This window comes from Phyllobates terribilis, unplaced genomic scaffold (genome assembly GCF_046119375.1).
Source record: "Phyllobates terribilis strain yellow unplaced genomic scaffold, ASM4611937v1 Scaffold_1__5_contigs__length_1240528914, whole genome shotgun sequence".
In the NCBI taxonomy this organism is placed as follows: Eukaryota; Metazoa; Chordata; class Amphibia; order Anura; family Dendrobatidae; genus Phyllobates; species Phyllobates terribilis.
Window position 1 is genome coordinate 274,612,508 of NW_027362761.1, and position 15,547 is coordinate 274,628,054.

The following is a 15,547-nucleotide window of genomic DNA, read 5'->3' on the forward strand; positions in this document are numbered from 1 at the left end:
TCTTTCAGCCCATGTTGATACAGTACTCGTTTCACTGTGGGTATTGACACAAGCTTACCAGCCTCCGCCATCATCTTCACAAGGTCTTTTGCTTTTGTCCTTGGGTTGATATGCACATGTCGGACCAAAGCACGTTCACCTCTGGTACACAGAACCAGTCTGCTTCCTGAACGGTATGATGGCTGGACATTCCCATCTTGTTTGTACTTGCGTATAATTGTTTGTACAGATGAACGAGGCACCTCCGGTATCTTGAAATTGTACCCAAGAATGAGCCAGACTTATGCAAGTCCACAATTCTCTTCCTGAAATCTTGGCTGATTTCTTTAGACTGTCCCACGATGCAGCACAAAGCAGTGTGTTTCAGGTGTGCATTAAAATACATCCACAGGTGTGTCTCCAATTAACTCAGATGTTGCCAAAACACCTATCAGAAGATTCCAAACACATGACATCATCATATGGGCAGTCCAGAATTGTTTAAAGGCATAGTAATCTTAGTGTATGTAAACTTTTGACTTTTGCAGTAAGTAATAAAAATGCCTTAACACATTCTCTCTCATTATTCTGGCATTTGGCAATATTAAAAATTGATCTAAAATGGGAAAGGTTTATTCTGATTTCATGTCAGATATTGAGAAAAACATGCATATGTATCTTTTTATATAGTGTATGTAAACTTCTGGTTTCAACTGTATGTGATTAGCAAACTTCCAGCCATATTCCGACTATACATGCTCAATTTTGCTTAATTCACTTGCAATGAGAGAGGACAAACATCTAATCGGAATGTGGCCGGAAGTGTGCAAATCGTATACTTGCAGTCAACTGAACGTCCACTCTAGCTGGCAATATTGGAGAATCCTGACATCGTGCAGTGCTTACACTTTAAGGATTCAGAAGTTTGCGGTCACAGAGTAATTGTAGACTTTTCTCAGAAGACCAGACAACCCCTTTGAAGAGTTATTCTCAAGTTGTGTCTCGAGCACCACACAGCTCTTCATATCCTTGTTGCTGAGGTACGGGCAATCTGCCTTGAACGCCAGTTCTGATCAGTAGTTCCTCCTGTTGCTGTGACATATTAACAGTCTGCTTTGAAGTCTACATATTTTATAAATATATCTGCATATAAAGATAACAGATCATTTGAACATGATGGGCAAAGTGAGAGTAGTGATTAGAAGATCTGCTCTGGAAACTGCAGATGGTGAAGCCTGGTGATTCTGCAGGATTAACAGGTAAGAAGCTGAGATGAGGGGTGAGGCAAGTCATTAACTTCTGTATAGAAATCAATAGGTTGGACAAAGATGACTGCTATCCGAGGAGTAAACTCCTCTGCCTGGAATGTACTGTAGCTACTGCGTATACTCAGTGAGACTCTGGTGGTTAATTTCCTTGGGAAAAAGCTGTACACTAAGCAAGATAAAAGCTTCCATAGCAGGAGAATGACAGTAGATAAAAAAAGCAAGTCAATAGCAAATGTGCTTATTTTCATGCTGTCTAACTAAATATACCAAATTTTGTAATGTGAGACTACCCCTTTAAATATTTACTGGCAAACTGGATATACATAGTTTGAAAATGCTCCACTTGTGCATATCACTTTTTTTTGTCTAATAATTTTGACCCTCCAAACTGAGACTATAAAGGAACTGTACATTTCTCACAGTCACCCCCTACCTGGTGACCTGTCTCCCACTGCCTTCTCTGTTCAGTTCGGCGTTCTTTTCCCTGGATTCCCAGACCACCGCATTCTCCATGCCACTAAGCTGAGAATCTTGGCAGCCAGGCCAGAGCAACAAAACACCAATCTGAGCAGTTCAAGCAGCAAGAGGCAAAAGAAAGGCGGAGGGTTGCTTTAAACAGTAAATTTCCAAAAGTGTTGCATTTATGTTTCACATTGATAAATTGTCATGGTCTTTTTTTACCCTTTTCAATTTTATCTCAGAATCCAGAAATAAGAATGGTTTTTGCACTGTTGTTCCCATACTTCAAATGAACCAAATACATGTGAGTTATCAGCTGCCACATTCAGCTGCTGTCAATGAGGTCATCTTACATGTGCTGTGAACATATTCTACCCAATAGAATTTGGCATTTTTTGTCATCAAATGTAACAGATTATAAACATGTCTTTATTTAGAATCACAATGAATGAATCCCTCTATAGTGGTTATGGCACCATTGCAGATTTAGAAAAGGTTACCTATCCAAATTCCATAATTTGTATCTATTATCAGTACCCCTACCTGTGCAAAAAGGAGCAAGTGAATACTAGACCAGATCAGCTGTATGGAAATACAAGTGCTATCGGCCTTTGATATCCTTTCATAACATAATTGGAAGGGTGGTAGTGTTCTTGGAGTAAAGTCTTACCTCCAGTCATTTATCTTTCTTTTGAGTGTGTGTAAAGACATTCCTATAGTAAAGGTAAGACTATCTGGTTTAAAGAAACACTCCTCCCATCAAAGATTTTATGCTCTTAATATATTGCAGTCAATCAATCATATTATATAGCACTGTGTACTTACAATTGCTTATTTTGCCTTTCTACCCAACTAAGTCTTCACTTTCCCATTAGAACTGCGACATCACGTGATTAAAAACTGACTAGCTGAACCCTTCTAAGCTCTAAGTAGAAACAGGAGGTCAAATTTTCTCTGCACAAGTTATGAGTCCGTACAAAAGTCTATGGCAGGTGGAGGAGCAGAGCAGCTGGGTCAGGAGTTGAAGAGGGAAATGATAAATGGAGGACAAGAGACTTCCTGTTGCTATATAGAGCAGAGAAAAGAGAAGAATTATCTGGGTAGAAAAGAAAAATGAGCAATTGTAAGTACACATTGTATGTAATATGATGATTGCAATATATTAAGAGGATAAAACTTTGATGGGAGGAGTGCTTCTTTAAGATATACAGATTAAAGGAAGTGAAGTATATAGAAACAGCAGATTAAGCCATCAATGATTTTTCTTTTCCTGAATCAGAAAGTAGCCGCTCTGCAGAAAGCCTTCTTTTTTATATTTAGTCAAGAAATTCATTGATGAAAATGCAGATAGCGAAGTCCTCATTCACATCTGTGTCACAGGCTCTGTTAGTAGATGTTTTTAAAAAGCCACAAAATAGCATAGCTATTGTGTTATATTTTCTGATAAAAGGAAGACAGTTGATAGATCTCATTGTAGCCAATGGGGTCTGTCAGCCATTGTTAGTTTCCATCATGTGATGGACCTGCTATAAATTCCATTTTTCTGCTCTTATGACAGACCAAAAAAAAAAAACAACAACATATGGCACAGATTTGATGTGAAAGCAGCCTAAAGCGTAAAATAGGTCTAGGATTACAACTCTTGTAAGCATGATATAAACTTAACGCTACTCAAACATTAAAGGGTTTTCTTTGAAAGTGACCCTCCAAACTGGGACTATAAAGGAACTGTACATTTCTCACAGTCACCCCCTACCTGGTGACCTGTCTCCCACTGCCTTCTCTGTTCAGATCGGCGTTCTTTTCCCTGGATTCCCAGACCACCGCATTCTCCATGCCACAAAGCGGAGAATCTTGGCAGCCAGGCCAGAGCAACAAAACACCAATCTGAGCAGTTGAAGCAGCAAGAGGCAAAAGAAAGGCGGAGGGTTGCTTTAAACAGTAAATTTCCAAAAACCTTTCAAAAAATAAAAAAGCACCAGTTTATTAGGATGTCTGCTATGTTGGTTTGGATAGATTAAAAGCTATACGAGATGTTTCTATATTTTATTCAGGAAGCAGAATTTTGATATTAAGTTAAAAGTTCTCTTTTCGGTCTCAACACATTGTTCTTAAAACCTCTAGTTCATGAAGTCAATGTTTAATAAATAATAACTGGAAAATGGCTGTTATCTTGGACCCTGTATTTTGTAGTCCAATCTAAGTTTTCATTAGACTTTCTGGTATTTTTGGTAGCAAGAATAATGCAGTCTGCAATTATTGGTGCCAAAGACAATATTACCCTAAGATACCGCATTAAAGAGAACCTGTTATGTCCTCAAAACGTTATTATCCTGAATATATAGTGTTAATTTATAGATTGTAAGCTTGCGAGCAGAGCCCTTCCACCTCCTGTAACTGTTGAACTATGTGTTACGCTATAATGCCTTTATTGTTTGTACATGTCCGCGCTTTATTGTAAAGTGCTGCGGAATATGTTGGCACTAAAGAAATTAATTATTATTAATCTGCAGGTTAATAGTGTTCTAAACCTGCGTGGCTACTGGGAGGAAATTAACTTTATTCCTCCTGGCAGCCTCTGGATTTCAGTCATAGAGGTGTGGCTTCAGTCTCTGCTCAGTACACAGTGAGCAGAGGCTGGAAGCCGGCTCCGGTACATTGACTGACAGTCGGTTGTGCAGGGATACGCTGCAGAGACAGCTATCATTGTGCTAGGGCCTGTTCACTGTATACTGAGCGGAGACTGAAGCCGCGTTTTATGACTGAAAGCTGGAGGAATAAAGTTAATTCCCTCCCAGTAGCCGTGCTTTTAGTGTGGCGGCCACACAGCTTTAGAATGCTATTAACCTCCAGATTAACCCCATATCTGCAAGTTAATAGCATTTAGGAACATGACAGATTCCCTTAAAGTCAGTACAATCCATCACTGTCTTTTTGGATCTCATAAAAAGACTGATCAGTCCCATAGAGGTCATGATTTCATTAGAAATGGAAACTCTGATGGTAGTTTAACCAAATCCACAAGGTAACAAAACATCCAGGAGATGACAATAAATGTTGGTGAAAACAATTCACACTTTCAATAATTGTTGGCATGTTGAAATCCAGCAGATGTTGGGGAAGAGTCAGAATACTTCAAGACACTTGGCATAATTGACACATCCAGAAATTGTCAGATTCACCCAAGTTTTGTCAAATGTTTTACGGTCAGTAATAATCCTTTCAGCAATGATGAATATTTGATCTGCCATACTGGGTTTTTCAGCAGTTAATTAAATTTCAAAAGCTACACCATGCAAAACTGATACAATTTTGTATACCTGATGGTTGCGCTTGACAAGGTGATGATCTTTCAATCCCTTTGTTACATACCTTTCACTAGAGGCTAGATATTAGCAAGTAAATTTGAGTGGAATTGAATTCTACTGGAATTTTATAAAAATCCACATTGAGGAAAATGCAGATTTATTTGGTAATTCGCTTCTGTGAGGATTCAATAGATTCGCGGATGCAAAGGTTTTTTTGAGCCATAAAGGGCCACCAAAAAAGTAAAAAAAAATTTTTTGAAAAAAAAATCCTTATTCTCAACTTACCACTAACGTCTGCAGTTCCTTCACCTCTTCCGATCCCCCACCACTCTCACTGGGATCCCCAGGCTGCTCATGCTGAGCCAGGATTTCCAGCTTTTATGGGGTCTGGGAGAGTTCTGAGCATGCGCACAGAAGGTCACGGCCCACGTTGTGACGTCATGACTATATGACTTTTTGCATTCTTGCTTAGAACCCTCTTCATGAAAGACGAATTTCCATCTGAGCATGAAAGCTGTGGGGATTCCAGCAAAAGTGGAGGGAGGTCAGAAGGTGCGTCAAGGACCAGGCGGTTGACAGTGGGGAATGGATGGGGCTGGAGAGGAGAGTGTTGATGTGAGTATAAGGAATTTTTTTATATGTTACATTTATTATGCTCTTTTGTCTTCTCAGCGAATAAAGTTTCCCAGTAAAGAACACACACAACGGCGATTTTGCATTTTGCCTGATCCACTCATCCCCACTAGAGGCCCTACTTTAGGAATGCATTCACCAAGTTTTGCTGGAAGTGATAATATAAACAGCTGGCTGACACCGGATAGAACATCAGTAAAGAACATGCTTTCAAAACCTACCTCCGGGAGGTAAAAAAAAAAATGAATAAATTGTATGTGATGAGCTTAAGAAATCTTTGCGGTCAGTTACACAAATTTTACCCTAATTTTGAACCAGAAGCATACTAATCTCATCTGTCAGAAATTGTCATAATTTGTTTAAAATTTTGGTCTGAAAACAATTATGACTGTAACTATATATAGACTGTGATTAGAAATGTTGGATAAGATGAAAAACAGTCATTTGTTTGAAAACCAGTCGAAATAGCAGGACGGAATTATCAAAAAAATGTATTTGTTACTCAAAAGAGCTCCGCTTTCAGTTCTAACCAGCACTGCTAACATGAAAGCTTTGCTGTGATTGTTTGTGATAGACAACAAAGTGTTTTCTCTACCCACTATGTGTATATTCCACACAGATCAACCACTTAGATACTCAGATTAATATGTACTGGATTTGTAACTACCCTAAGGGATAATGCACATGGCTGTATTAAAGCTCCACTTTGTATAGTGCCTTAGCAGGGCCTCCATAGAGCGGTTGGGTTGGGACACAAGCCCCGACGGGACCAAAGAATGGGTGGCAAAACACAATGTGAAAGCACCCTTATGCACATGGCAGACCCATGTGTACAGAGCTGTAAGTAACATGATAGTCCCACAAAACGCTCTATTATGGGAGAATATTAGGGCATCTTATGGAACATACCATTATTTTGTTTTCTACTGGATTGAAAAAAAAAACCTTAATGTCTACGTTATATAGGAGGCACTGCAGGGTCCTGCATGAATGCGATCTTCTTGTCATACCATAGGGTGCTTAAGCCCTTACACAAGATATTTGAGTACTTTAAAGAGGACCTTTCACCAATTTTTTCATGTTCAACTAGATATACCATGTAATAGTGGCTGCAGAGCGGAATAAAACATTTTTTCTTTTTTTAAATGTTGCCTCTCCGTTGCGGAGATATCAGAAATCAAATATTTGGCATCTAATGAGTTACCTTTAGTTAAGATAGTTTTCACTGGGGGTGTGTACTTGTCTCCTGTATGACGCTAACCAATCATAAGCAAGCAGCAACATAGAAGTGCAGAAGGTCCAGTGATGATGTCATCTAGATCACATGACCAGAATCCACAGGACCTGTAAGCCGGAGTGTTAATGGAAGAAATATTACGCTGCATAAAAGTTCCAGAACTATTACCTGGAGGTAATACCTCCACACTTCTGTGCTGTGTAATTTATCTTCAGTGCTTATTTATGTTGCACACTCCGGCTGGCAGGTCCTGTGGATTCTGGCCATGTGACCCCCGATAACATCACAGGTCTTTCTGCACTTCTATGTTGCTGCCTGTTTAACTCAGTAGGAGGCCAGATATTTGATTGCTAATATATCCACAACAGAGAGGTGAAATAAAAAATAATAATTTATTCCGCTCTGCAGCCACTATTAAATCAGGTGTCCAGTTCAACATGAAAAATTTGGTGATAGGTCCTCTGTAAATTGAATCTGTCACCAGGTTTTTTGCTACACCAGAGTGCAGCATGATGTAGGGGCAGAGACCCTGATTTCAGCGATGTATCACTTACTGGTCTGCTTTCTGTAGTTTTGATGAAATAAAAAATAAATTCTGCTTGACATCTCCCAGTTCTATATTGTGCATAGGTAGAAAGCTGTCAATCAGTGGTTAGGGGTGGTGTTATACAGAGCTCATGAATGTGGAGGGCTACATGGAAGCAGGTTCACTAGTCATTTAATGATAAATCTCCTGCTAATAAAACAGTGATTTTATCAAAACTAAATCAAGTATCCCAGCAAGTGTCACATCGCTGCAATAAGGGTCTTTGTACATTTTGCTGCCCTCAGATTATTCAGCAAAAGCCTGATGATAGATTTTCTTAAAATAGGTCATCAATGTCTGATTGATAGGTGGGCTATCAGCACAGTGAAAGGTTAAATGGGAAGAGGTCCAGATTCCGACATACCATTTCCTACCTTTTAGTTAACCCGCCACCCCCCCCCCCCCAAAAAAAACCCTGAAATTGAAAGTTGTGATTAAAACATCATATAAACAGAAACAAAAGGGCTGAACTGCAATTGCAAGTATCAAACAGTGTAGAAGAGTGTAAGAGTCAAATCTTGCAAGTGAGTGGATACAAAACCTTCTGGTGGGAGGATTAATTATATAGAGCATCGTGCCGGTAGCATTAAATGGTTGTGATCTGTATGGGTAGAGGTGAATGATGTTACAATGAGGCATTGTTGCTTCATGCAGAGAAAGGTCTGTTAGCAAAAGGGGAAAAAATGGTAAAGGGAGAGATGTGGAGCTCTCATGGAGAAAGTAAGGTCTCCATTGAGCAGAGCTAACTTAGAAGGTACTTAACCCTTCGTGTGCTTTCATCTCTTGACCAGGAAAGCGTAGAGGGGAAGGAAGGCAGGGATGAAGAGGAGGTCACATATGCACTCCTCCCGATCTGAAGGGAAAAAGAAAAACACTAGAGATACCCAAAAATAAACAAATAAAAAAAAACAAAAAACAACGTATTTGTATGGAGGGTAACTAAACACAAATTAGAAAATAAAAAAAACTAAAAAAGAAAGACACCAGGCAGGAAATGAATTTTTGTTTCCAGAATTTTCTTAGATAAGCTTTAACATGGAAACCATTTCATGGGCTTCTGAAAGGAAAACCTGCTAAATTAGACAAAAAGCAGAGGATGTATCCCTAAGTGTTTTAGCAATCACAAGTTTTTAATAGACTTGATGACAATCCCGCAAAGTCACAGATAGAAGTCAATGAGCATTTTTTTGTTTATCTCTGTATATTTTCTCTCATTTTATATATATGTTAATGAATATTGGTCATAAAAAGCATTGCATAAAGAAATGAAAAATACAATTCTGTAATGTATTTATGCACCCCAATATTATGTAGAAAGAAATTTGGCACAAAATCCAGTCTTGAGTAGACATCAGGCAGTAAATGGTCTCCGAGGGGGCTAGGGTTACTTATCTTAAAATCAGACCTTCTCAGACAGACTGATATCATTACATCAAGGAATTCCTCAACATACAGTTCCTCAATATACGAGTTTAAAAAGAATTCCTTTTGAGTTAACACTATTTATACCAGTTTTTGGAGAAAAATGGAGGTACACCTGAGAGTACAATATCAAGGAGCATGTTATCTGGGGTAACGTCTCTGCTCATCTGTAGCTTACCTGCTTTGCTTCTGAACGGCAACATAAGTATTAGACAAAAGGATATAAAGTTTGAAGAAAAGAAATATAATCCATATAGAGACATGTATGAGGTCATTTGCACAGAAAGGAGAGGCATGCAGAGCAGGAGAAGCACTGGTCTTACTTACATGTGGTGGGAAAGGTTGTAGTCTTTTAATACCTTCTTCTGGGTAAGTGACTTCTCCCATTGGGAGGTACGGCTTCTGGGCAGATCCCGTCTCATACATAGACATGGGCCTGCTACCTCGTCCTGAAGGCCGCCTCTTTAATGCAGGTGGGTTGGCGAGGTCTGTATACTCTGACCCAGTTGGGACCTGATATAGGTTATTTGTGGCCTGTCTCCTGAGGTTGGTGTTCTCACATTGCAGGGTTTGGAGCTGAAAGAAAGTTTAGTAGTGGGACTTTGCTTTGAAATGAGGTTGCAGGGCAATAGGGTGACAAACAATCAGCTCTCGGACAGCAGACGACACTAGTAAAGCAAGCATGGCTGGACTTCTCAACACCAACGCCTCACTTTCATGGATGGAAAAGGATGCTGTATTGCTTAAAAGTACAAATACCTTACACATTAGAATCAGCTCTACTATGTACCGTATCTAGGGGATTGATTTAATGGAATCTGTCACCAGGTTTTTGACACCTAAAAGACAGAGACCCCGCTTCCAGCAATGTGTCACTTTTAGGGCTGCTTGCTATAGTTTTGATAAAAATCCCTTTTTTCTCAGCAGGAAATTATGACTAGAGGACTAAAACCTGCTGCTATGTAGTCTTCCATATTCATTTATAACTCCACCCCATCACTGATTGCCAACTTTGTGTATACACTGCATAGGCAGAAAGCTGTCAGTGGTGTGGGCGGGGTTGTAGAGAGCTCTGCATTCTGAGTACATCTGCAGTAGATAAAACACTGATTTTATCGAAACTGCAGCAAGCAGCTCAGTAAGCAATACATTGCTGGAATCAGGGTCTCGTCTCTTCTACATAATGGTGCTCTCGGATGGGGTACCAAAAACTTGGTGACAGATTCCCTTTAAGCCCCCAGTAATGTAATGTAAGGCTAGCCAAAAGTACAACCCCAGTCTTATGTGTTAAGCAAAGCATGCTTAATGTAAATGCATACGTCATGCTATGTGAATGTTGACTGAAATCACATGGAATCATGGTGATGTAGCTGTTAATGACAATGTAAAAACATAACATGGCACAGACATGCAAAGCTACAAAAGATGGTGAAAATTGAATGAATCGTTTAACTGGAATGCAGGCAAAAATACTTTCAAATATGTTTTATTAAAATGTATACAGTTTGTACATTAAAAAAGTTGTAATTATCTACCAATATATATATATATATATATATATATATATATATATATATATATATATATATATACACACATACACATATATACATATACACACACACACATTTAATATTCAATTTCAGTAAGCCAAGAGAAAGTGGCGCCTATGCCTGGACTATGTGGTGGTTTTCACTATCATGTACAGGGGATTTATAAGCCACAGCACAAATGGATGAAGAAGTCCTTCCTTTATATTTCCCAATTCTTTTGAAAACACTTATACCTTTGGCTTAAAAATAACACACAAAAAAACCCCTGAACGAAAACCTGCCAGCCTAAAAGGTGAAAGGTATGTGTGGTCATATCACCCTCTGACCTTGCAGTAGGTTTACTAACAATAAGAATTGAGGTTCATACGATACTTGCGAAATTTTAGATCTCCAAAGGAGAGGCCACTATAAAAGGTTAAAGAGGTTTTCCACTACTTATCAATAATGACCTATCCTTAGGATAGGTCATCAATGTCTTATCAGTTGGGGTCCGACACCCGGCACCTCTGACCGATCAGCTACTATCGGTGTCAGCAGCCAGAACTGCTCAACTGCGGAGCTGCTCCGTCTTATGATAGTGGCCGCAGCAGGGTACTACACATCTGCCTCCTATTCAAAATCAATAGGAGGCGGATGTGTTAGTACCCTGCCATGGCCTCTATAAGAAGATGGAACAGCTCTGCAATCGAGCAGTTCCGGCAGCCGACACCGATCAGACATTGATGACCTATCCTAAAGGTAGGTCATCAATGAAAAAGTAGTGGACAACCTCTTTAACTAATGGCATCCTACAGGTCATACATTAATATTAAAGAACACCAAGGTAAATCCATGGAAGGAAAGTAAAAAATATATACTTCATTAAAGCATTAAAAACATAACAATATTGCATGTAGGATATTGATTTTAATGGTGCTTTAATAAAGTGTATATATTTTTTTATTAACTAGCCTTGAACGGATCTATCTTGGTGACTTGATATGGTGATACCATTAGGTTATTACATATAGATTGTGGCTATCGGGTAAATGTATATAGTTATTATTAAATAGCTCTTATACCTAATTTGGCTGGTGTACTTACTTTGATAATTCATGTCTTAATACCTGTATAATAATTTTTGGAAGTTTAGACTCATTCTCTACCCACCTATCCTGAGACACAGCTCCTCAGTGTCCCTCCTGCTGCTGAGATCTCACACTGCTCAGTACAGGCTGAGGTTGAGACTAAACACACTTGGACTTATAAACAGTTTCATTCTAAAGCTGTCCCTCTTAATATCGGGATTATACAGCCATTATGACATGGATTTTCAAAGTACTTTTATCAGGTCTAAAAAAGATCTATATAATAATGTATTTAGTTTGTATTGTGAAATCCGACGACAGATTTGCTGTAAACAGTTATCAATAGTTTAATGTAGTTCCTAAAAGAGAACCTGTCCCAAAGTCAAAAGTGGCCAGTTTTTGCTCTTACATTATTCCCACTTGCTTTCCTGAGTAAACCGTTTTTTTTCTTTTGGAGAGTTAAATTTACTATATGGTTCCAGACATATGGGCCTTTGAATTTGGTGCTAATTTTTAATGTTTTTGCAAGGGAGTGTGGCTCACAGGAATCCCTGGGGGAGTGTCTTTAGGATGCTTTGCATAATTACCTTCTGAGCACCGCCTCCTTAGTAAAGACCATAAAAATTAGTACTAAATAAAAAGGCCCATATCTCTGGATCCGTGTGGTAAATTAAATAAATAAATAAAGGGATTACTCAGTGGATCAGCGGGAATAACAAAAACAAAAACTGTCAACTTTGCAATATATGTTATTAGATGGAAAGTGGCATCTTACTTTCCAGCAGTCTGTCAATCCCCTTGGTCTGCCTACGGGCTCTATTTAAATGTAAATAGATACTCAGCCCCCCATCCAACCCACGAACATTAATCTGTTTGCCATAATATAGTGATTGGTACAGTTAAAACCAGAAGTTTACATACACTATATAAAAAGACACATATGCATGTTTTTCTCAATATCTGACATGAAATCAGAATAAACCTTTCCAATTTTAGGCCAATTAGAGTTACTATAATTTTTAATATTTGCCAAATGCCAGAATAATATGAGAATGTTTTAATGCATTTTTATTACTTACTGCAAAGTCAAAAGTTTACATACACTAAGATTACTATGCCTATAATCAATTCTTGACTGCCCATATGATGATGTCATGTGTTTGGAAGCTTCTGATAGATGTTGCCAAAACACCTGAGTTAATTAGAGACACACATGTGGATGTATTTTAATGCACACCTGAAACACACTGCTTCTTTGTGTAGCATCATGGGACAGTCTAAAGATATCAGCCAAGATATCAGAAAGAGAATTGTGGACTTGCACAAGTCTGGCTCATCCTTGGGAACAATTTCAAGATACCTGAAGGTGCCTCGTTCATCTGTACAAACAATTATACGCAAGTATAAACAAGATGGGAATGTCCAGCCATCATACCGTTCAGGAAGGAGACGGGTTCTGTGTCCCAGAGGTGAAAATGCTTTGGTCCGACATGTGCATATCAACCCAAGGACAAAAGCAAAAGACCTTGTGAAGATGATGGCGGAAACTGGCAAGATTGTGTCAATATCCACAGTGAAACTAGTACTGTATCAACATGGGCTGAAAGGCCACTCTGCCAGGAAGAAGCCATTACTCCAAAAGAAACATAAAAAAGCCAGATTAATGTTTGCAAATGCACACAGGAACAAAGAACTTCATTTTTGGAGACATGTCCTGTGGTCTGATGAAACTAAAACTGAACTTTTTGGGCATAATGACCATCATTACGTTTGGAAGAAAAAGGGAGAAGCATGGAATCCTAAGAACACCATACCAACTGTGAAACACGGGGGTGGCAGCATCATGTTGTGGGGTTGTTTTGTTGCAGGAGGGACTTGTGCACGTCACAAAATAGATGAAGGAATGGGCCCAAACTCCGACCAACTATTGTGAGAAGCTTGTGGAAGGATATCCCAAAAGTTTGACCCAAGTCATTCAGTTTAAGGGCAATGGTACCAAATACTAATGAAATGTATGTAAACTTTTAACTTTGCAGTAAGTAATAAAAATGCCTTAAAACATTCTCTCTCTATCTCACTATTCTGGCATTTGGTAAATATTAAAAATGAATCCTAATTGACCTAAAACGGGAAAGGTTTATTCTGATTTCATGTCAGATATTGAGAAAAACATGCATGTGTGTCTTTTTATATAGTGTATGCAAACTTCTGGTTTCAACTGTAGATTAGAAGATGGAGAATGAGGGATTACAGCTGCAGCTTTTCTGGGGAGACCAGGGGTGCCGTACACAGTACTATGGGATGTGAAGAAATTCAGGAAAGTGAGGGCATCCCACCATGAAGAATCTGCTCGCTCAAAAAACATGTAATCAAAAAAAAAAGTTATGGAGAAGTATATAGAGGACATGACAAGAAACTAGGGAGTAGGGTGTTCTCACGTAACATTTACAGGGAAACTCAGGAAACAGTCCCAATCTATACATTTTAAAAAGGAGGCTCAACCATAATGGAAACGGTCTGTTACTGTTTGGCTGTGAAAACTTATTTACATCTATATTTGTGTAGGGAGAAATTGGAAATTTGCATTCGTTACCCAATAGCAGCGATAGAAAACTACAGCAGAAAAATAACTGTAGGCTTAAGATCTAGCATATTTAAAAGTATATATGATTCTCATCCATGAGCATAATGGAAAATTTTATGCGTTTAATGTCCTGCAGGCTTCCGGGGATTGCATAGAAACGGTATGTGAAATTAGCCAAGATCGTCCACTTGTGCCTTTCAATGCTGTATCTTCAAAAATATTTCCAGGTAAAATAAACGCAAGTGAAAACATTCAGGACAATGGTGAATTGGATGAAAACTGCTGTGTGTTCTTTTGCTCTCTTTGTTTTTTTTGTTTTTTTTTAAAGAGACAACAGGACTATGTTAGTTTCTTTGGCATTTCTTCTTCCATCCAAATAAAACTGTAATAAGTGTGAACTTTTGGTACTAATTCCAGGTTCTATACACTCTTTTGTGAAAGATCAGTCTTACTTTTCCCAAATGGAGCCACCATTTAATAATTAGATAAGACTTATCCATTGCAGATTATTTTGCCATCAGGAAAAGCGGCTCATCTTCTTCACTTAGTCTCTTTTGCCAGTAACTGTGGAAGATTAGATAAAGATCATGCTACCAGTACAATTATGGTGTGTGGCTGAACATTCTCATATACATCAGCTATGCTAACCCATCAGGTAGCATTTAAAATGCTTTTTGCTTGAATTTACTGTCATAAGGACTCAAAGCACTGAAGACCTGCTTCCTCCTACCACATAGAGTGATTGACAACTTTTCCCACAAAATTTAGCTTACAAGGAGAGCTGTCATTAAAAGGGGTTGCCCGCCATTGGTGACAGTTTTTTTTAAATGCATTCATATGAATCCATCAAATTATTTTTGCAGTAGGGTTTCATTAAAGTGTTGCACCAAAATGTTATACAAAGACAAGTGTGTCTAGCCTACAGTCAAGCATAGTGGTGGGAGTGTCATGATCTGGGGCTGCATGAGTGCTGCCAGCTGTGGGGAGCTACAGGTCATTGAGGGAACCATGAATGCCAATATGTACTGCGACATACTGAAGCAGAGCAGGATCCCCTGCCTTCAAAAACTGGGCTGTAGGGCAGTATTCCAACATAACGACCCCAAACACACCTCCAAGACGATCACTGCCTTGCCAAAGAAACTGAGGGTAAAGGTGCTGGACTGGCTATGGATGTCTCCAGACCTAAACCCTACTGAGCATCTGTCGGGCATCCTCAAACTGAAGGTGGAAGGCAAGGGTCTCTAACATCCACCAGCTCCGTGATGTCGTCATGGAGGAGTGGAAGAGGATTCCAGTGGAGATCGGTGAAGCTCTACTTAACTCCATGCCCAAGAGAGCTAAAGCAGTGCTTGACAATAATGATGGCCACACAAAATATTGATACTTTGGGCACATTTTGGCCATTTTCACTTATAGGTGTACTCAGTTTAGTTGTCAGCGGTTTAGAC

General features: G+C 39.0%; 1 protein-coding gene across 9 annotated transcripts in view; it reads right to left on the reverse strand.

Moving 5' to 3' along the window:
• The window catches only part of GIT2 (GIT ArfGAP 2), a 96,529-nt gene that overhangs the window by 25,068 nt on the left and 55,914 nt on the right, over positions 1-15,547 (reverse strand). For 5 of the 9 annotated variants that reach the window (XM_073672781.1, XM_073672838.1, XM_073672775.1 and 2 more), the window contains exons 15-16: positions 9,220-9,468; positions 8,234-8,323 (exon numbers count right to left, since the gene is read on the reverse strand). The exons of 1 other annotated variant lie outside the window; for it this stretch is intronic. In XM_073672781.1, the coding sequence (XP_073528882.1) occupies positions 8,234-8,323; positions 9,220-9,468 (339 nt within the window). Of the gene's footprint in view, positions 1-8,233; positions 8,324-9,219; positions 9,469-14,393; positions 14,661-15,547 lie in introns of those variants that run through there. 3 more of the 9 variants (XM_073672789.1, XM_073672814.1, XM_073672830.1) reach the window with 2 other exon arrangements.